This window comes from Durio zibethinus, chromosome 16 (genome assembly GCF_047325235.1).
Source record: "Durio zibethinus cultivar Kanyao isolate XHJ-2024 chromosome 16, ASM4732523v1, whole genome shotgun sequence".
Taxonomy (NCBI): Eukaryota; Viridiplantae; Streptophyta; class Magnoliopsida; order Malvales; family Malvaceae; genus Durio; species Durio zibethinus.
Window position 1 is genome coordinate 7,385,405 of NC_143177.1, and position 21,845 is coordinate 7,407,249.

The 21,845-nt window shown below is 31.5% G+C and overlaps 1 protein-coding gene across 1 annotated transcript; it reads left to right on the plus strand.

Moving 5' to 3' along the window:
- Window positions 1–322: 322 nt before the first annotated feature.
- On the plus strand, window positions 323–9,421 carry LOC111290700 (ADP-ribosylation factor GTPase-activating protein AGD3-like). The gene is made up of 19 exons (XM_022882126.2): window positions 323–762; window positions 2,338–2,414; window positions 3,079–3,179; window positions 3,477–3,547; window positions 3,930–3,992; window positions 4,230–4,274; window positions 4,404–4,469; window positions 4,585–4,632; window positions 4,735–4,830; window positions 4,924–4,965; window positions 5,276–5,491; window positions 5,614–5,745; window positions 5,862–6,086; window positions 6,237–6,323; window positions 6,407–6,745; window positions 7,160–7,305; window positions 7,421–7,514; window positions 8,096–8,583; window positions 8,829–9,421. The coding sequence occupies exons 1-19, from the start codon at window positions 718–720 to the stop codon at window positions 8,941–8,943; spliced, it is 2,496 nt and encodes an 831-aa protein (XP_022737861.2). The 5' UTR covers window positions 323–717; the 3' UTR covers window positions 8,944–9,421.
- Window positions 9,422–21,845: the final 12,424 nt, after the last annotated feature.

A 21,845-nucleotide genomic window follows, 5' to 3' on the forward strand; every position in this document is an offset into this window, starting at 1 on the left:
TGTAACGCCGTTTTCAAAAACAATTTCAAAACGACACCGTTGTCAAACCCCCAAGCTACTGAAACGTCGTAGGTTGTATCGACAGTGTTGAAATTTGGCTTCCTGTAACGAAACCAAACTGAAAAGTAAAAGGAAGGAAGGAACGCAACTGTCTCTGTGTTTTCGCTTTTATCTGAACTGTTGTCTTGTGTCCCACTCTCATACATGGTTTGGACATTTTTCAGGTTTATGAATGAAAATGGTCTAATCTCTCGCTTCCCCTTGAAAACAACCACCATTTCCTCTTCTATAATAAAAAATCTCATGTTTTCTTGGCCCCCCTGTCCCTTCGCCCTTTTTTTTTTTTTTTGTTTCTTTGAAACAGCAAAACAAATGGTACAGAGAAGAAAGTGAAAAAAAAAAAAAAAACCATAAACAAGCTTTCAAAGGATGGAAAAAATTCTCTTTCTTTTAACTTAAATGCCATGAAATCCATGCGAATCGAGTTGATAAAGCTGAATTTCTTGCTTTGAAAGCTGATTATCTTTGCTTGTTAGGTTCTAAGTGAATGCGTCTTGTTCTTGTTTTTTTCTTTTTTTTTTTTTGGGGGGGGGGGGGGGGTTTAAATCGGAGTGAAGGGGAGATCTCGGGCTTAGTTTTATTATAAGAAGGATCGAGCATTGGTGTAATGGTAATTAAGATTTATCGAAAAGAGAAGAAAGAATCGTGGCGTCCACAATGCATTTCGCTAAGCTCGATGACTCTCCCATGTTTCGCAAGCAGGTTACTCTCTCTCTCGCTTCGTTTTACTTCGTACCTCCTGTTCGAGGTTGAGCTGGAAGGAAGACCGAGACATTGTAGATTTATATTAGTTTTTTCTCCAGAAATTCTGAACATGTTTAGCTTAATTATTTCATGTTGCATGTTTAACTGCCGTTTTAGTAAACTTAGGTGCTCTGTTCGCGTTTGGTTTTGTTGGAGAAAAGTAAAGAAAAGCAAATCGGGAACTTTTACCCCCCTAATTTTGTCCTTCTGATTTCTAAGCTAAGTAAATGGAGCATAAGCAGCATCATTTGGCTACTTCAAAAAATTAAGCTAGACCAGCTGTAGTTTTTGAGTAATTAAAGTTTGTAGATATGGGGAGGTTTACTTTTTCGAAAGAGTTGGAGTATATGCGAAGTTTGGTAAGCTAGCTTGATGATTAGTATCCATAATTGGTTTTAGGGTTTAAAGACAAATTATTAGATATTGTCTGATCCTTGATCTCTCCATGGTTTGTCATGAGTTGTATTATTTGACACTATAGGGTTTTGATTTACTGATGACCTTTTATGCTTTTAATTTTGAATTAATTAATGAGTTGTATTATTTGACACTATAGGGTTTTTATTTACTGATGACCTTTTATGCTTTTAATTTTGAATTAATTAATGAGTTGTATTATTTGACACTATAGGGTTTTGATTTTCTGATGACTTTTTATGCTTTTAATTTTGAGTTAATTAAGTTCTGCTTATGAATAGGAAGAGATAAGAATGAAATCGGGTTGGAATAATTGAATAATTACTTCATAATCTTGTTTTTTCTTCTGAACTTTTCATCTCATGAATATCTTTGTCAAGTGCCAATCATAAATCCACATTTGTCTTGGTAAATGCTGATTATATTGGGATAGAGTGTCTGATTTTGCTTTAAGACATTCTTTACCTTTTCAATTATGTATTGTTATAGTGAGCACATATTGTAACTGTAGTTTCTCATGGATTTTGAAATGTTATTATGCCTATTTGAAGATCATAGTTTGGCAGCTTCTCTTATTTTAAGACATGCATGTTGTTTCCTTGCTTCCAATTCAATAATGGTTGTGGTTTTCCTTTTTATTTTCATTTTAAGTTTCAAAGTAATGTATTTGATTTCTTGTTATGTTAATTTTGTTTTGGGTTAATGTTATGAATGGCTTATGAACTATAGTGAAATATTCAATGTGATATCAAAAAAAAAAAAAATCTCTAATGTAGTACCTGAATTATGAATCTTTTAATTAATGTGGTACTCACCTTTAATGTGGTTAGCTCTAAATGATGACACGTGGTGGACAAACGACCCTCCAAGTATCACATTAGTTAATAGGTTTATAATTTAGGTAACATATTAGAGATTTTTAAAATTCAAGTATCACGTTGAATGTTTCACTATAATTTAGGGGCCATTTGTAACATTAACCATTTTATTTTCTACACATAGTTGCCCAGTATTGGTCTGATGGACAATAATGCTACTGCTTTGTAAGAGAGTTATTTTGCTTAGTTACTTGTGGACCATGTATTGATAATTTATTTATTTTATTTGGTGAGACAGATACAATGCATGGAGGAAAGTGCCGAGTCATTACAGGAGAGAAGCTTAAGGTTTTACAAAGGATGTCGAAAGTACACGTATGTCTAGATCATCAAATGTATCTATGAATCTAATTGCTTTTATCAAGCAAAATCTCTTTTTGCCTTATGAAAGATGTATACTAGAATGTCAAATGGCCAAGTTAAAACTTCTAAACTAAATAAATAAATTGTCCAATATGTCTTTCATCAATGGGCAAAGTATTGGTTGCTTGTTGTTTGTTTATTTGTGCCTCTTGAACATAAAATGGGTATCAATTATGTAAATTAATTGTCATAACCTATGTTTATTCATGAATTTCTGCTAGCTTGAGGAAGTCTCTTATGTTTTTCAACATTCTTCCTTACACGTAGGCCAAGCATCTGATACAAAAACTGAATGCAACCTTGTATTATAACAAAAACTTTGACATTTATTCATGCATTTTCTTTGGTACTCGACTCTGAAATGATAGATGGAAACTGTGTTGGGTCCACACTTTTTGTTTACTTGAGGATGCTGTTACTTGTTAATGTCCTTACAATTACCGTAAAACTAGTTACGTAATCATAGCTCTCAACTGGAATAGACTTTTATTATTTATTTATTTTTTTCTTTGTTTTCTTCCTATGGAGAGGGAAGAGGGTGGGGTGGGTTGCTACTGCTTGGTATCGGAGCCATGAGTTTGTGAAATATTCATTTGCATATTTTTTCTGATTGCAGTGAAGGACTTGGGGAGGGATATGACGGGGACATTGCTTTTGCAAGTGCCCTTGAAATGTTTGGTGGAGGGCATAATGACCCTATTAGTCTGGCTTTTGGAGGTATGTATTTGTTCAGTCTTTGGTGCCAAAGCTGTTTACTGGAATTGCTCGAATGTTGGTTGATATATATGCACCTTGAAGTAATTGGCATTCTTTAGTGGTAGTGGCTTTGCTATTGTTGCTTTGATAGTTCTTCCCATATTAATAGTTGTTGGGTTGATCGCCATAAGATGTCTGAAAGCCTTCTCTTTACTGTCATTTTGTTCATTGGTTCTGACATAACATGATTATATTCTGGCATGATTAGGATTTTTCTGGCACCATAGCAGTAATTGAACCTTTTTTTCCCTTCTTTAGGGCCTGTTATGACCAAGTTTACCATAGCATTGAGAGAAATTGGGACATACAAGGAAGTTCTTCGATACCAGGTGAATTTCTGAAGTATCTTCTGAGCATGAATATCAAATTTGTTACTGATAGTGAGGACCTGAGATAACTTATTTTGGATAAATTCAATTCTTTCACACCTCCAACTGCTGGTGCTAGAATATTAACTGAAAGACTGATAATCTTTTAGAACTATCAGTCGTAAATAAATTTTTTGTTGGTTATTTTCTTAATGGCTATCTAAAATTGCAATGCACCAAAATTTTGAAAACGAACCTTATGTCATTTTTAGATCTTTCTTTTGAACATTGTGAGAATGTAAATGTTACAACTATATTGAACTTCAACACTGTATATAGTTTATTGTCCAATCATATATACAATAATATTGAAAATTATGAAGTGCTTTCTTTTCTTTTTTAGGTTGAAACCGAGCTAAATGACAGATTACTGCAGTTTGTCAATATTGATTTACTTGAGGTCAAGGTAACCACCAGTTCTTCTTGCATATTAGATTTAAGCAGTGCTGTAAAGTTGGGAGGATATGGAACTAACTAAAAGCTGGGCAGCCCTATTAACTCTTGCTCTTATTAAGAGAAATATTGGTTGTTTATTTTTTGCTGTGATATAGGTTCATCCAAGGATTAGTAATCTGTGCATTATTGTAGATCATCTATTGTATTTATTAAACTTCTGGTTTTAAAAGATCTTATCTTACTGCAGGAAGCACATAAGCACTTTGACAAGGCTAGTCTCATTTATGACCAGGTGCTTTAGAAACGAATTTGATTTTTGTAGTGCAGTTTGTTGGCTTTACTTTAATGTGATGTTATATGTCTTAAGTTGGTCTAAAATCAAATTCAGAGTTATATTATAACAGTTAGAATTATCTTGCAGGCTCGTGAGAAGTTTCTTTCACTAAGGAAAAGTACCAAGAGTGATATTGCCAATGTTTTGGAAGAGGTATCTTGCAAAATGGTTTGATGGTTTCTAATTTCATGTATCTGACATTCTTACCTACGTATCTATCATATTGATGAAATTCCCTGCATACTCTGACAAGTTGGATTTATTCTAGGAACTTCATAAAGCGAGGTCAACATTTGAGCAAGCTCGTTTTAATCTTGTGAGTGAATTGCTTGCAGATCATTTTCTAAATTGATGTGGCTGTGATATTTCAGATGTAGTTCAAGATATGTAATTAGAGTATTGTGATTCATAATTATAGGTAACTGCTCTTTCAAATGTTGAAGCAAAAAAAAGATTTGAGTTTCTGGAAGCAGTCAGTGGGACTATGGATGCACATCTTCGTTACTTCAAACAGGTGATCACATACATGGCTGGACTTCCCAATTTCTTTCTCATGTTTCTATCACATGCATAATGCTTGCTTATTATGAATTTTTTTCATTTGTAGGGTTATGAATTATTGCATCAAATGGAGCCATATATTAATCAGGTTTGTTATAGTAAGTTTGCTCTAGACTGAGACAAATATCTCTACATCGTCTCTGACTTTGCTGTCTTTTCTTCATCCATTTCTTTTCCTCAAAAGAGAAAGAAAAATGTTATCCTATACTGAATATAATATCAGTTATTTGAGAGATTAGTCATATCATGTTATAAGATACCTGGTTTATAGTTGGTATGGCCTTTGAATAAAATCAATGCAGAAAGAAAAACTTTTCTTTCATTATTGATGATTCCTACATTTGTGATTTCACTATGCTATATATTGTGTGCTAGTTGGTGAAATACAAGTCCTGCAGGTCTTGACTTATGCACAACAATCAAGGGAAAGATCAAACTATGAGCAGGCAGCCTTAAATGAAAGAATGCGGGAGTACGTAAGGCAGGTTGACAGAGAGAGTAGATGGTCTTCTAATGGTTCTAATGGATCTCCTAATGGAGATGTTATACAAGCGATAGGTCGAAGTTCACATAAAATGATAGAGGCAGTTATGCAATCTGCTTCAAAGGGAAAGGTTTTAAAGAAGATTTAAAGTTATCTGAGAGCTCTGTTTGTGAGATTGTATTTGTCCTGTTGATGCTTTTGCTTCTGTATAACTTTTTATCTGCATCTAAAACTGAAAAAATACTCCTCCAGGTTCAAACTATTCGACAAGGCTATCTCTCAAAACGTTCATCAAACTTGAGAGGAGACTGGAAAAGAAGATTTTTTGTCCTTGATAGCCGAGGGATGCTGTATTACTACCGCAAGCAGTGTAGTAAATCATCTGTAAGATTCTTCGTGCTCTACCCTTTGGGAAAAACATTGAGAAGTAGGTTGCTTGAACTTCATTTTATGACCAATTATCTATTCTGCTCTTATAATTGTTCTTGGTGTATTAATAGGGGTCTGGCAGTCAGCTTTCTGGTCAGAGAAATGGCTCTGAGCTTGGATCTGGATTATTGGGTCGGTGGCTTTCTTCTCATTATCATGGTGGCATGCATGATGAAAAATCTGTTGCCCATCACACAGTGAACCTGCTTACATCGACAATTAAAGTTGATGCTGATGAGGCAGATTTGAGGTTTTGTTTTAGAATAATATCTCCAACAAAGAATTACACTTTGCAGGTATGACTTAGGTGTAAGCTGCACTTCTATTGTTATTTCTGGGATCAACTTATTGACAGATCGTTGTGTCAAATATGTTGCACTTTTGTATTGAGGGTTATTATTTGGCAATTGATCCTCTATAATGTTTGTTTGTGCTTGTCAGTGCAGGCAGAGAGTGCACTAGATCAAATGGATTGGATTGAGAAGATAACTGGGGTTATTGCTTCACTACTTAGTTCTCAGGCTCCTGAGAGGGTAATTATTAAAGATGTAGCATGATTTTTACTTGTTGATTTCCTTACTGATATAGTGACAATTATACTCTAATAATGTGTCAGAGTTTTTCTGCTAGTCCCATGGGAAGTGGTCATCATCGATCCACCAGTGAGAGTAGTTCATTTGAAAGTTCTGATTTTGATCATACTGCTGTTGAAGAGTATACCTCTGAGAGAAATCTTGTTAGTGCACATAACGAACGCCAATCAAGAGCTTCACAACATCAAAGGTCCTGTATAAAAAATGAAAAGCCAATTGATACACTGCAAAGAGTATGTGGGAATGATAAATGTGCAGATTGTGGTGCCCCTGAACCTGATTGGGCATCTTTGAATCTGGGTGTACTTGTTTGTATTGAATGTTCTGGTGTTCATCGAAATCTTGGTGTTCACATATCAAAGGTAAATTGAATAAATTATATCTAACCTTTTCATGCATCCCTTTGTAAGAATCTTGCATCTCTCAAAATAAAGTATTTTATTGATCAATTGTTCTTTCTCTTGAATTTTCTTATTTTTAAAGGATAAATGGTTCTCCGTAATGAACATAGTAATACAAATTAGATGAAAATTTCTATATACTATTGGTTTTTCTTTGGCCACATCTAACTACTATTGGTTGGATTATAGGAATTTGAGAAAAAAGGAAATAGCTTGTCTCTTGCTTATTGGAGTTTGTATTAGATGTTTCTGTAGACAATACCGGTTTCTGCTGAAATGAATTCTTTTATCTGGATAAAACCATTACTCACTCAGTAATGGTATGTTGCTTCAACGTTTATGTAACTCTTGAGTTTTTATTGGTTCATATTTCAGATTAGGTCGCTTACTCTTGATGTAAAAGTATGGGAGCCTTCTGTTATAAGTTTGTTTCAATCTCTGGGCAATACCTTTGCTAACTCAGTTTGGGAGGAATTGTTGCATTCAAGAAGTGCTTTCCATGTTGATCTTACCCGCACAGGGTAAAGAAAAAATTCTTTCTTTCTTATTTTTAAAATAAGATAATTTTTGGTAATATAAAACCAAACTTGATCCTGTTGCCAATTGTCACTAACGCTTATTATTCTGGTGATCAAGCTTTTACAAATCTGATAACCTGCAGCTGCTTCTTATGGGCAAACCTTGTCATTCTGATTCTGTATCTGTAAAGGAGAAGTTCATTCATGCAAAGGTTAAGCATTTTCCCTTTAATCTAGTCTTTACATTTTTATTGTTTGAGATAGTTGTATAATATGATCTTGTCTATACCCTTTCCTAGAAAGTTGGATAATTGCATTTTATTTATGGCTCACAAGGCAAACATATGAATGATATCGGATATAAATTACATTTTTTTTTGGGGAAGGGGGGGGGGGGGGGGATGTTTGCTGGACCAATATTAATTCTAGAACCTAAGCAAAGCATATAATTACTTGTGACTGCTTCAACTTAATTTAACAAGATCTTCATTCTACTATGAATGCCACTTGTACCTTTTTTTTTTTTCTTCTGTTCTTTAGGTTTTAAAGATGGGCATGAGGTATTGGCCTAAAAAATAGATAGGCATGAGGTGATGTTGTGGATAGAGTGAAAGAGTGGACCACTGTCTGCCCCTTTTAACTCCTGTCAATACATCAATGGTTGTCTGCTGTTAATTTAATGATTCATGAAAGCCAGAGTATATTTTTAGGCTTAAAATATTTTTCTAAAAATTTATAATTGTTTGGCACGTATAAGCAATTGAAGGAATTTTCTGTTTTCTTTTGATCTCAGTATGCAGAAAAGCTTTTTGTTCGCAAGCCGAAAGACAAGCAACATCCTTATTCTGTGGCGCAACAGATTTGGGAGGGTGTTCGTGCCAATGACAAGAAGGCCGTATACCGTTATATTGTTAATTGTGAAGCAGATGTAAATGCATTGTATGAACAATCTCCTGGGTCTGCATTAACCCTTGCCAAAGTGTTGCTACTGCAAGAACATGCAAATGTTGACAACAACTCCAGTTACATAACAGGGGACTCATCAGACATATCCTCTGCTAGCTCCTTCAACTTCGTGGGAACCAGTGAGGGCCAAATCATGGATGATTTAGATGGTTGCACCCTACTTCACCTTGCCTGTGAAGCTGCAGACATTGGCATGCTTGAACTTCTATTACAATACGGAGCAAATATAAATGCAACGGATTCAAAAGGTCAAACGCCACTTCATCGATGTATTCTCAAAGGCAAAGCTGCACTTGCTAAATTACTACTTACCAGGTGATTTGCGGATCCTTGCTACAAAATGGTTATATTTGCATTGTTTTCATAGTAGTTTACATGCATTTGAGTTGTGCATGCTGTATATGTGATATTCCTTTGATAGTAGATCACTGATCTACATAACTGTTCTCTCTCTCTCCTCTCTTTCTCTCTCTCACACACACACACACACGCACACGTGCACACTCCACTGATTCTGCTCTATTTGAAATGTTACGAAGATTTCTGATGATTTTATGCAGGGGAGCAGACCCACAGGCTTCAAATAGGGAAGGTAAAATCCCTCTTGAGCTTGCCGTAGAATCCGATTTTGATGACAGTGAGGTACTTGCTCTACTATCAGGCTCAAATGGGTAACTTCCCTTAAAAGTAAAAGGGAAAAATGGAAAACGGAAGTATGGATTGAACCTGAGGTGTGAAATTTGAAAAGATGTATTTTTTTTTTTTTTGTGTAGTTATTATTAAATCTCTAAATTCAAGAGCTGCATTTTATTGAAATGGATGTCAATAGTGTGTTAGAGGAGAGAGGTATGTTCGGTTGCCTGGCCCATGTGCAAATTAGTACCTCAAGTTTGTAAAAGTAAGAATGGCACATCACCTTAAAGCTGTGATCAGCTGGAAGCTTTTCACGCCATAAGTAATGCAATGTGTTGTGTTTATTAGTTTGTTCCTTTCCTGGTGGAGCTGTTGAGTTGAGGATTAGATTTTAGGGCAATTCTGTGTTTTTAATTATACATTTGTTTTTAGTGATGCTTTCTTGTGGTTGTAATTTAATTGTTTGGATGCGCATGCACCGAAAATTTATGCACTTTTTCTTCTCTTTTTTACTTCCAAACTATTTTTGTTGTTACAAAACAGCTAAATGTTATGTATATGCATTTCAAAAACAGGAAATTTAAACTTAAAGACTTCTTAAACAAGGATATGTGACAATTTTAAGTCATGTTTGGTGCATAAGATGATAGATAAAATAATATGATAATTATTTTATATTATGTTTAGTTTGTATCTATTGAAAAAATATAGGATTAAAAGGAAGATTATTATCTTTTCAAAGTGAAAAGGATTATTTTCATTCTATGAAAATTTATGTTTTATTATATTTTTAAAAATTACATTAATAATTTAAATTATATAAATTAAAAAAAAATAATTTTAATTAATAAATAAAATATTTTAATTTAATTTTTACACAATTTGAAAATCGTGAGTATTCTTAAATTACATGAACCATCAATCAGATTGATTAGAACTTATTTATCATCTAGATAATTATGAAGATTTTTGAAATTTTTTTGATAATTTATTTTGGAATAATAATAAAGTAATTTTTGTGATAGTTATAATATTTATCAAGGTTTGTAGAAATAATAATTTTTTCATGTTAGATTGATTATTATTTTGAAAGACGTTTAGGAATGAAAAGATTTTGATTGGGATATAATATGATTTAGTTACTTAATTGGTAGCAAGTTATTCTGGGTTTATATTCGACCAACTTTATATTATCCTTTGTGGTATGTTTTGGGAAAATCTTAAATTTTGAATTTAATAGAATAATTATTAGGATATGATTTTTTTTTTCACATGTATAATAACATTTTGAGTTATTCTATAGTCTCCACTCCTAGTTTTGTCTCTACAACTATCTTTTAACAGGTTCAAATTTAATAAATAATGTTTATCGCTTTCCATTGTTCTAGGCATAATAAATTTTATATGTTGAATGAAAGTTGATCCACATTCTATACCCATTTTTAGGAGTTCAATTGAAGACAAAAAGACAATGTGCTTCCTAAAGACACTTTAATTAGAATTGTCTGAGGATGTATTAGATATACCACTAATGAGTTTACAAACAGAGTGTTCTACACATCGATGATTAAGGATGCCATTAAAGACAATATGTAAGGTTTCATTGTTGAAGTATCAAAACACATAGACCATTTACTACTACTTTATAGGATGGGTAGCTGGTTTTCTAGGATAACATTCTGAAAATGACAAAATAATAAAAAAAAAAAGGATAGTACCTCTTGTGGCAGACTTATGAGTGGTTTCCTTAAGGGGTAACGATGTAGATCCTATTTGCATAAAAAGAAACATGTGGTTTAAAGTGCTATCGACATTAAGAGGTGGAGATATTGCATATCAATGAATCTTATTCTAACCTCTTAATGATACAGCTCAACACTATTGCCATATGGAACATCAATGGGAGAAATCCAATTAAAAATATCATTTAAGAAGAATTTTGTAAAGCCCGCTTCCCATTTTGATTCCATGAATGCCTTTAAATTTTAAAATCAGAAAAATTTATAAATGTGTACCACTTTTGTTATAAATCAAGTACAAGAGGGCAAACTGTAAAAGTTTTCTAGATTGGAAAGTAAAGCAAGGCAATCTATCGTTGGTTCTAATCTTGGTAGAATATATGAGAAGTCTATCATGTTATGGCATGGGTGTTAAGGACATATTGAATTTGGCACATGTAGATTGTATGATACTAATATACGATCATGATTAATAGATACAAAAAATGTTAGGAACTAATCTCTATTGACAATTATGGACCATTTCGAGTTATTTTCTTTAGTGGATATAAGTGCTTCAGCACATTCAATAAAGACCATTCAGGTCATGGTCATATGGAGTGAAAAATCTTATTCTGTGGAAGTTTTAAGATTTTTTAAAAATTCATTGCTAAAATTTTCAAAAAACACAAATTAAGATAATGAGATCAAACATAAATGATGAATATTGTGATCGATATGATGAACTACGTGCAATTATGGACTATTTTGTTAAGTTTTTAGGATTGTGGTGTTGGAGCTTAGTATGTTGTGCTTGGAATACCGAAAAAATAAGATTACAGTAAAAGGCAACCGCACAATTCTATGTATAGTACAATATATGCTCAGTCATTCCACAGTTTTAGATTTCATGTGGAATGAAGCCCTAGAGACTAGAACATTTAGTTGAAATAAAGTTACAAGCGAAATTAGTTCTTAAAGTCATTATAAATTATGGTAAGACAAGAAGTTAATTTTGGCGCACCTTAATTGTGAAGCATAGGTAGTTTGTGAAATTTTAGTGTCAACAAAAGAGTAAGTAAAAAAAAAAAAAGATAAACCAAGTTTAATTAGCTGATAAGTTAACATGCCACAACCAACTAAACAAGGGTGATTTACCACACTCTTAGAAGAGAAAAAAAGAAAAGTGATAAGAATTTAAGGTTAGTCGCCACAAAACAAGAGTTTATTTTGACAAGAATAAGAGAGAATGCGAGAGAATGCAATTCTAGAATCTTAATCAACAATTCATTAGATGGTATGGCTATTACAAGTTATTGGCCTTTATATAGAAGGATCGATAATAATCCCTAGGGTCTAAGAGATATTCCCTTAAAAAAGAAAGAAAAAATATCTAAGATACTCATAAGATATTCTACTAGATTTGATAATATAGAAGATTACAAAATCTATCCAAACATAAAAAAGATTACATAACCAAATAAAAGTACATAAAATCAAACATAATTTACCTAAATATACTAAAATAACTATACAAGTTAAATTAATGTTGAATTTGCACGCCAAGCCAATAATAAGGCCTAATACATGCATAGCCCAATTAATAAGGTCCAATACACGCATTAAACCCAATTAGCTTGAAACAACCCAAATGTGCTCAAATACCTTCACAAGTGATCAAAGTAATCATTTTGGGCTTATGTTCATTCAAGAGGTCTATGTGAGCCACATTCTACCTTAACATCAAAACAAGGGCCGTTTGTAGCTCCTTAGCCTTAGATTGAGTAGTTGGGCTAAAAGTAGCCATAATAGGATCTCGGCCTAGCCTATCAACACTAAGATCTATCTTAGCCTCCACCAAGTCATCATGGGTCTCATTATCTTCCCTTATAAATGATGTTGCTTTTTAAACCTACAAGTGCACAGGTCGCATCTAAGTAATAATAGTGATGAGGTAGAGTATCATTCACTTGGGGATTATATTTAGGGTCTAAAACCAAGTACCAGAAGAGATTCCTTCTAGCTTTATATTTAGACAAATCGAAAAAAATGATTGATTGAAAGCAAAAGTAAAGGTGGTGAAAATGTAAGGGTCAAATGCCAAGCTAGTCAACTATCACTTAGTAACAATAGGAACTGGTTGATTATACAAGAAAAGAAAATAAGCCAAGATCAAAATGTAAAAGGAAATCGAATGCTAGTAAAATAGAGTTGGCTGGATGTAAAGAGCAAAGTAAATAACAATTTATATAATGTAAAGAAAGAGCGAGATCGAAAGTTTAAAAAGTGTGCTTGAAAAAAAATAGAATGCATGCAAAGTAAAGAAACAAAGCTTTTAATGAAAATTTAAACACAACTTGTATTAAAAGAAAGCTTTGAAAATAAAAACTTTGGCCAGTTTGTCATGTTAGTCGAATAAACTAAAAAATATTATAAAAACTAAGAAAAATCAAAACTAGAAATAAAGAAAAGAAAAGAGGATAGAGTGAGGGATGTTTTACAAGTGAAATGACCTAGCCTATTTATAATACAAGGGACAACTCAAGGAGATGAATCTAGATAATCCCACTTTAGCTTAAACTCTTTTAAGATTGAAATGTGATCTTAAATGTTAGAAGAGTTTGGTTGAATGTGAGAAACTCTTGAATAATATGGAGCTTGTGTTGGCCGAGTAGACTCTTTCATTGGTCCACTTGTGCTTTTATGCTTACGTGTCTTTCTAAGTTAGCATTCTTCAATTCAAATGGGATGTTCGTTTAAGGTAAATTTCACGACCATATCTTCTTGATTTTGTTTACTTGAATGGAAACTCTATTTGAAAAGAGACATTTGTACATAATAACTCTTGCCTTAGCCTTCTTGATTTGTTTCACTTAGTTTAAAACTCATTTAAGATTTAAAAGAGTCCTTATGTAAATAAACTTCTTTTGTGACTGAACATAACATGATTATCCATTGGCTTTTAGGTCACCCATATCATGCATGGGTTGTATATTGCCAACTTTTGCATGGGTTTTAGCTTTCCTTAGCTACATAGTTGAATGGGCTTAAGTATAAGCTTTTTGTGTCTAGGCCAAATATTATCCTCCAATTTTGCATGGTTCATTCTATTTACTTCCATATTGACCAAAATCTAAAAATCAAAATCTCAACACATTAAAGCACCAAATTCCTAAAAATTTTCAAAATTTTGAAGCTAAATGGACTTATAAAAGCTATAAATTCTATAGTCATCACATTCCTACACTTAGCTTTTTACTTGTCCTTAAGCAAAATTCTCAAATTACAATGCTATCAATCAAAATAGATGCACTCAAAGTCAAAGTTTCACAAGTTATCAATCATGCACTGTGGTATAATGTCAAGATAGTTATAAACATAATTAGACATAAAACTTATTCAAAAGAAAGCTATCAATTTCATGCAACTTTCATGTATATGAAGTCAATATATCTCTGATCTATGCATGCAATTTAAGCAAAAAGTATGCAACTTATCTATCACATATCAACTTAAAGATAGAGCATTCTTCATATGTTTACTTTTCTTATTTTTTTCTCCACTAATGTAATTTACACACTTAACTTAAGATCAATAGGTCTTGGTTAACAAATACAAAAAGAATAAGCTTTTACCCATACATACCATACACAAAAAAGAAAAAAAATGCAAACTTTAAGATTTCCCTAAGTGAACTACATGCAGAAAAAGAAAACAAAATAAAACTAAAAAATTTTCAAGAACATGAACGAGAAATACCCTAGAACCCTTCTCAGGTTTAGAAAGACAACCTTTTCTCAGGTTTCCCCGAAGGTTCTGGTTGTTTGCTTTTTTCAACTAAGCTTTCCTTTCTCTTTTTTTTTTTTTTTCTTTTTCACTATTATGGCTCCCAACTCCCCCTTTTTTTTTATTTTTTTCCTAGCTCTAAAACCCTTCTTTGTATATTGTTTTATGCTTTTATGTTTCTTTTCTTTTCTTTTTGTCTTGTTTTCCTTTTTTTTTTTTAAATGGCTTTTAGATTTTTCCCTCCAAAAAGCCTCTTTTTAAACTCTCATTCTGAAAGCTTTTTTTTCCTACATCTCTTTTCTTCCATCCTCCTTAAGTTTTTCTCTTTTGTTTTCTTTTCCCTCTTCCACTAATGGAGATTAATGCCCTGTTTGATCTACTGTAGGTTAGTTTTCATTTAGGTTTTTTATTGCCTTTAGCTTCTTTTAAGCTAACTGTCTCTTTAGTACAAATTCCTACACTCAGTATTATTACATTATACCTATTTTCCCCTTTTTTTCTTTTTTTTTTTTTTTTTGGTTTCAATCTTAAGCTCCATATTCAAGTTTGGATTACTTTTCTTTTTTTTTTTTGGTTATTTTTAGTTTTTTTTAAAAGGCTTCGTTTTGGGCCATGTTTTAGGCCATTCTCAAGGGTTAATTTTAAGCTAATTTTTTGCTTGTAATAGGGTGTAAAAATGGGTTATATTTTAGGTTTTGTTTGGATTTCTAAATGGGCCTTTAAAATGGGTTATCCACTAGGCTTTACATGGGCCATAATTGGGCTACAATTAAACTTACAATTGAGCCTTTTTTTGAGTTGCAAATAGGCCTTTAATAATGGTTTACGTAATTGGCCTTTAAAATTAGTCTTATAATAACCCCAAAAATAATGGTCTTAGCCCATGTATGAGAACAAATTTGGATCTATGGTGTTAAATTAGGTGTCTACATACTTTATTTGACATGTGCACTTGTAGACATTGTAAAAATAGGTAATTTAGTTTTTGATGCCATTTTAGAGGATTATAATGGTGTTCAATTCAATATCAATAAAGATTTTCTTTGTTCTTGTAATCTAAACACTTTTTACTTTTACTTGCTCTAATGTGTTCTATTTTTCTTTTTTGCTATGTCGTATCTTATTACAATAAGGCCAAAACTTTTTGGGATTATGCTGAGCCATTGTTTAATTATTCTCACCTCTAACTGTCATTTCAAAACCCTAATTATGGTGCACTATTGAGAGGTATGATGAAGACCTCTTCACCGTCATAACCTTATATTAACCTCCTTAGTTGAAATGGTAGATGCTATTGAAAGAAAGCATAATCTTAAACATGTTTAGTTAATTTAAAGCATATTTTATAACTATCATAGTCATGGGAAAAATACGATAGTGATAGGTGTCAAAATAAGTAATCTAACTTTTACTTAAAACCCCACACTCAAGGTTGGAAGAGTCATCCTAATTACTCAAGGGAAAATAGTTAATAACAGCCCTTTGGCTTAACATCCATGTATACCCTTCATGATCTTATTATAAACAACCATAATACTATTTTTTTATATCATATGCTTCCCCACCTCAAGAAAAGAAACCTTTCCCATATGAGATGTTAAACCAAATGCTCAAAGATCAGACCACCATTATGCTTTAAAGCCAACCTCTCTTAAGAACTTAATAAGAAAGGTCAACAGTTAGCAATTGCCTTTAACATACACCATCAGGAGACCTTACCTAGGAATTTTGAATCTAACACTATGTGGAAAGATAAGAAGTATATTTTAAAGAAAGAACCCGAATAGTACATTCAAGATTCAGTTGAAGAATGAGAGATGCTAATGCAAATGGAAAGAGTATTGCTTTAAAGACTTAAAAACCAACCTTATAATTTTCATGGTTGTTCCTCTTTCACTGGTACTGAAAACAATGACTACCTATTTAAATCTAGTTAGTGCTTTAATGAAGACATTACATGGGGTAGAACATACATTTACTAAACGCTACTTAGAATTTATTATAGATAATGTGGTGAGAAGAAAATTTATTAAGTGGATAGATTTTGGTGTCAAATGTGGGGTAATTACATAACCTTTTTAAAAAAGGTATGGTCAAGCTTGACCAATACTACCACTATTTGAAAGGTAATCCAAGTTTTATTTTAATTATTTTTGTTTTCTTTATTAAGACAGGTATGCTTTGATTTGTTTTTATGTTTTGAAATTTTGTAAGGATGAAAGGAATGTAAGAAGATGCCTTATACAAAAGATGATTTGGCTTTTAAGCAAAATTTTAGGGAGTATCTTTTTTTTCTAGATGTTTAATTGATTTTGTTTTAAAGTATTGTTTAAAGTAAGTGTGGGGGAAAAGAATGATTTCTAATTATGCTTTTTAAACTTAACTAGTGTTTTAAAAATTTTTCAAACCAAATTAGCATGCTAGATTTCATTATTATGCAAGCTTAGTTAATTTTGCATGAATTTTTTCAAAATTAACTTGAGTATGATATGAGGATAATTATGAGTATGATGAAACAATGGAATGAATTCTTAAGTAAAATTTTCTTTGGATATGATTTTTATGCATATCTTTTTATTCTCTTTCTATGAAATGTAATAATTCTTGTAAGGAGTTTTGTGAGATGTTGAGCTGCATGTAGTTTTGAAAATATGAATATTACTTTAAAATTCACATGCTTAACACTCAAGGTAAAATCCTAGATTGTATTTGACCCAAGAGATGATCTAGACATTTTTTTGGACCATTTGAGCTTTTTTCAAGCCCACCATTAATAATACATCCCTAGTACCTTTAATTTTGAGCCTTTTATATATTATCATTTTCTTTGATTATTTTAGCCTAATAATAAGCCAAAAGCATTTTTTAATATTATCCCCTCTTTGTTATTACCTAACCCAATGTGCTTACATGTTTTGGACATTATCATTCATTTAGGAGAAAGAGAGGAACAAGGAATAAAAAATCAGCAAAAGCAAAAGAAAAGCAAGGCAAAGCCTTAATAAAGCCAAAAATGGCCTAGTGAAAAAAAATGCCGAAATAAAATTATGCTTCAAAGTTTCAAAAGTTTGAAAATTTTTAAAATCATGAATCCAAGAGAACTTTAAAGAAGTAAGCTAAGGGTTATTAAGCCTAAAAATTTCCTTTTTCCTATCTTTACCCAAGCCTAAAAGACTGATCTTGAGTCAAGTATGTAAGTCTAACACTAGTGAAAAAGGAAGAGAAAAGTGAACATTTGAAATCTATTATATCTTTAAGTTGAAATGTGATGAAATGTTTTATATTATTTTTGCTTGAGTTGTGTGCAAAAATTGAAGATGGAGTAAGTTTATATGTATGGAAATTATAAGATTGAAAGCTTGCTTTTTGAAGGAATTTATTGTGAATCTATGTTTGTAATTAACTTTGCATTATACAATAGTACATAAATGAAAATTTGTAAAATTTTGACTTTTTGAATATATATATATATATAATGATGTGTAGTTTTGTTGATTTGAGAATTTTGCTTGAGGACAAGCAAAAACTTAAATATGGAGGTGTGATAGCACTTAAATTTATAGTGATTTTACATGTTAAAATAGGTGCAAATTTTTAAAATTTGATGGATTTTGGTATTGTTAATGCTATTTTTGTGATTTCTAGGGTTTAAGATCATGGAATGTGATTTTCATGTAATCCATTAACGCAAACAATCAAGATGCAATTTTGACCATGCAATGGAGATGGTGACCAAAATCCTATTAGCCCTATACTACTACCATTCAACCAAGAGATAAAGTTTACATGAACAAGGACTCTTACTTCCCAATCACATTTGGCTAAATCAACTTTCAAGAGGGTTTCATGCAATTTCAAGCACACAAGCACACTATCATATTCAACTAAAGGTGTTTGTATACAAAAATGACTCTCATGCTCATCCTTTAAAGAGTTGTGATAAATAAAGGTTTTTGCAAGCTACATCTTAAGAGTTTGGATAAGAAAAAACCACATTGTCCTAAAATCTAAGCCATAGCAGAATGTATTGATGAAGCAAGATCAAGATATGCAAAACAAGATGAACGACCAAGATGAATCCTAAAGAAGCATGTTCGGCCAATACGTTTCAAGGCCAAAAGTCTCATTCAACCATGCCTCTTTTGAAGATGAAGATAACTTATCTCTTAGAATTTGAATAGGAAAACAATTTTTGTAATCCTTATCCCCACCTATGACTGAACCCTTCACCATAAATAGGGTGGTCTTCTTGTTATTCAATACATCCCTTCACACCATTTTTTTCTTCTTTTCTTTTCTCTAGTTTTCTCTTAGTTTTGTTATAGTTTCTTATAATTAGCTTAGGTGACAAATTTACTAATACAAGTTGTTTTCTAAACTCTTTTCCTTAATCAAAGTATTCTTACATTCAAAATCTAGTTTTTACAAAGATTTCTTTTCTATACAAAATTCAGTTTTAGTATTTCTTTATTGATTCCAAGTTTCAGCCATTGTTATTTTTGCATTTTAAATTTTGGTTTACATGCATTTTGCCTTAATCTTTCTTTTATGCTTTCATTCTCTTTGGTTTTATTGTTTACAACTTTTGACAATCTTAATCTCTATTATTTTCAAGTGTTCAATCTTTTAGATCTAGTTTCGACCACAATTCTATTACTTGCTAGGTGACAATTGGTTAAATAAGATTTAGGCCTATAATCTTTTTTTATTGATTTCATTCTTTGTTTTGCAAATCACCCTAAGTTTTTAATAGTTTAGATATAAAATAGTAGTATATCAACTTTGGTACTTGAATCCACCCAACGATCAATTCCCTAGACCTTATGGGATGATACTATGGTACTTATCACTTTATTACTTAATTTGATCTGTGCACTTACAGATATTGCAAAATAGGCAATCAATCACAATTGAGCACCTAAAATCCATAATGAAAGTTTTAAGCCTAACATGTCAAAAATTTTTTCTTAGCCATACAAGCCGTTAACCTTATTACAAACTTAAAAGAAGTTTGCTTAGATCAATTAAGATTGTTTAGTCTTATAAATCCTTTTTTTTAGGCAATGAAAAATTGCAAAAGAAATATTTGCAAAATAAAAAAAAGAAAAGTCTACTAGGTTGAAAACCCACAAGGATGACCTAGGTAAAAGTTAAGGCATGCTCAGTAGGTGAAAATCTCAAATACACCATCTAGGCAAAAAGTTGGAGCAACACTTTTTAATCAATGTAAAATCTCCTAGAGGGCATTTGTTTAACGAATTTTAACTTTCTCTTTCAAAATCTAACTTTCCATTATCTTATTTTTTGGTTTGAATTAGAAACTTTCCCTCATGTCAAAAAAAAGGGGAAAAATAAGGGGAATAAAAAAGTCTCTTCGCCCTGAGGTATTTTTAGATATCAGAAGGAAAGTAAAATTTTTGCTTCATTTGTTCTCACTTAATTATATTTTCAAACTACATAGATAACATTATTTACCTTATAAACTTAGTAATTTTATATGTTGCTTTTTATTTCATTTTCAAAATTTAACAATGACAGTATTTTTAAGATAAAAACGTAATTTTTGTTGAAAATATGAAAAAAAAATTTATTCTCCATATTCAATCAAGACAACTTTTTTAAGTTAAAAAACGAGGCCTTTGTTGAAAATATGATAAAATTTTATTATTACATATAAAATTTATTATTACATATACTATATGTGTAGTAAAACCAAAATATTTCTTAAATTTTTAACAAAAATATTAAATGAACAATTTACATGTTAAACAAATAAATATTTAAATAAATCACTTGTTTATTCACGTGTTATTCATGTGTCATGTTTATAAATGTCATGAATTATTTGTGTTATGAAGGATAATATAGTAAAAGATTTTATTAGGTAATGTTACATTCCTTTAACTAAACACAAAAATCTTATATTCCTTAAAACAATAATACCCAAGAATACATGTTCTTCTTCAATATCACTTTTTCTCCTGAAATTTAAGAATCTATAAACCAAATGCCCCTTAAAAACATTGAATGAAATAATTTAAATTCTCACCACAAAATAAGAGCAATCTATAACCATGAAAGAAGTAAAGTCTTAAAGGAGCAATGATGAAAGATAAATTGACATTTTTCTTGAATAAAAAATCAATTTGATTTCCAAAATAATGACTTTTAACTTGAGTTAATTTTGATCATTTTAAGAGTAAATTTCACCTCTAGTCACTAAACTATCATCAAAATCTCCAATGGATCTTTAAACTTTAATTTGCATCAAAGAAGTCACTCAAATTTAATAAATGTATCAAACCTAATCACCCTAATAGATTTCATCCAACATTTGGATGAAAGATGACATAGCTGCTAATATACCTAATCACTCTAATAGATTTCATCCAAAATTTGAATGAAAAAATGACATGGTTGCCATATTAACAGTTATGTAAGATGCAATGCAAGCTTTTTTTTAACAATTTGCCACATAAGCTATACAAATTGCCACATAGGCTTTTTTTCCTTTATCTCAAATCCTAATTTTTTTTCATTGTTCTTAACTATGCGTATGGTTTCTTCCTCCTATTATGCCTTAAAGAAAAATATTAAATTGTCATCCTCCTACAACACCAAACTCCCATTTGGCCACTTTCATTTTTCTTTTCACTTCCTCTCTTTATTACACACTTTCTTCATCCCTCTTTCTTCTTTTTTTACAAAATTGGATCTTTTAGAACTCATCATTAATAGTAATAATAATGGCAATGGCAGTCCACTAATAGTTTGGGCTTTTTTGGAGTGTTTAGATTGAAAGCAATTTTGGAATTCATTTTCATAGATTATAAAAGAATCCAAAAACCACAGGTACTTGTGCTTCTCATAATCTTTTTTTTTCTTTTCTCTTAATGCTTTTTTTGTTTGTTATTTTTTAGAGTTTTGATACTTTATTTCTTGCTATCTTAAAAATCAACCTTTTATTCATTACTCAAATCAATCTATTGTCCATTTATACAAAAAAAATCTTTATTTGTAAAATGCGTAGGGAAAAAGTGGACCTTTGCCTACTAAGCTAAGCACTATGCTATGGTTTATTATGGTTTTGTAGTTGTTTTATTTTTTTAAAATTGTTTTTTTTTTAAATTGTTGTAGTGGTTGTAACAGGCATCTGGTATAAGATGCTACTATTTTTTTTAGTGGTGATAGGTAGTAGTGGTTGTGGGAGGCTTAAGTATTTAGGGTTGTGACGGTTTAAATATAGCTCAATTTAGGATTCTAGCTTTTAGTGATGGTTAATGATAGTTAGGTTGGGTTGTTTGGAGTGATTTCAGTGCTAGCAATGGCATTTTTAATTTAGGAATTAACAGTGAGCTAAGCTTAAAGAAGATCAAGTGTATCAGTGTTAAAAATGACATGGCTGTTTATGTGGCAGCCATGTCATTTTTCTATCCAAAT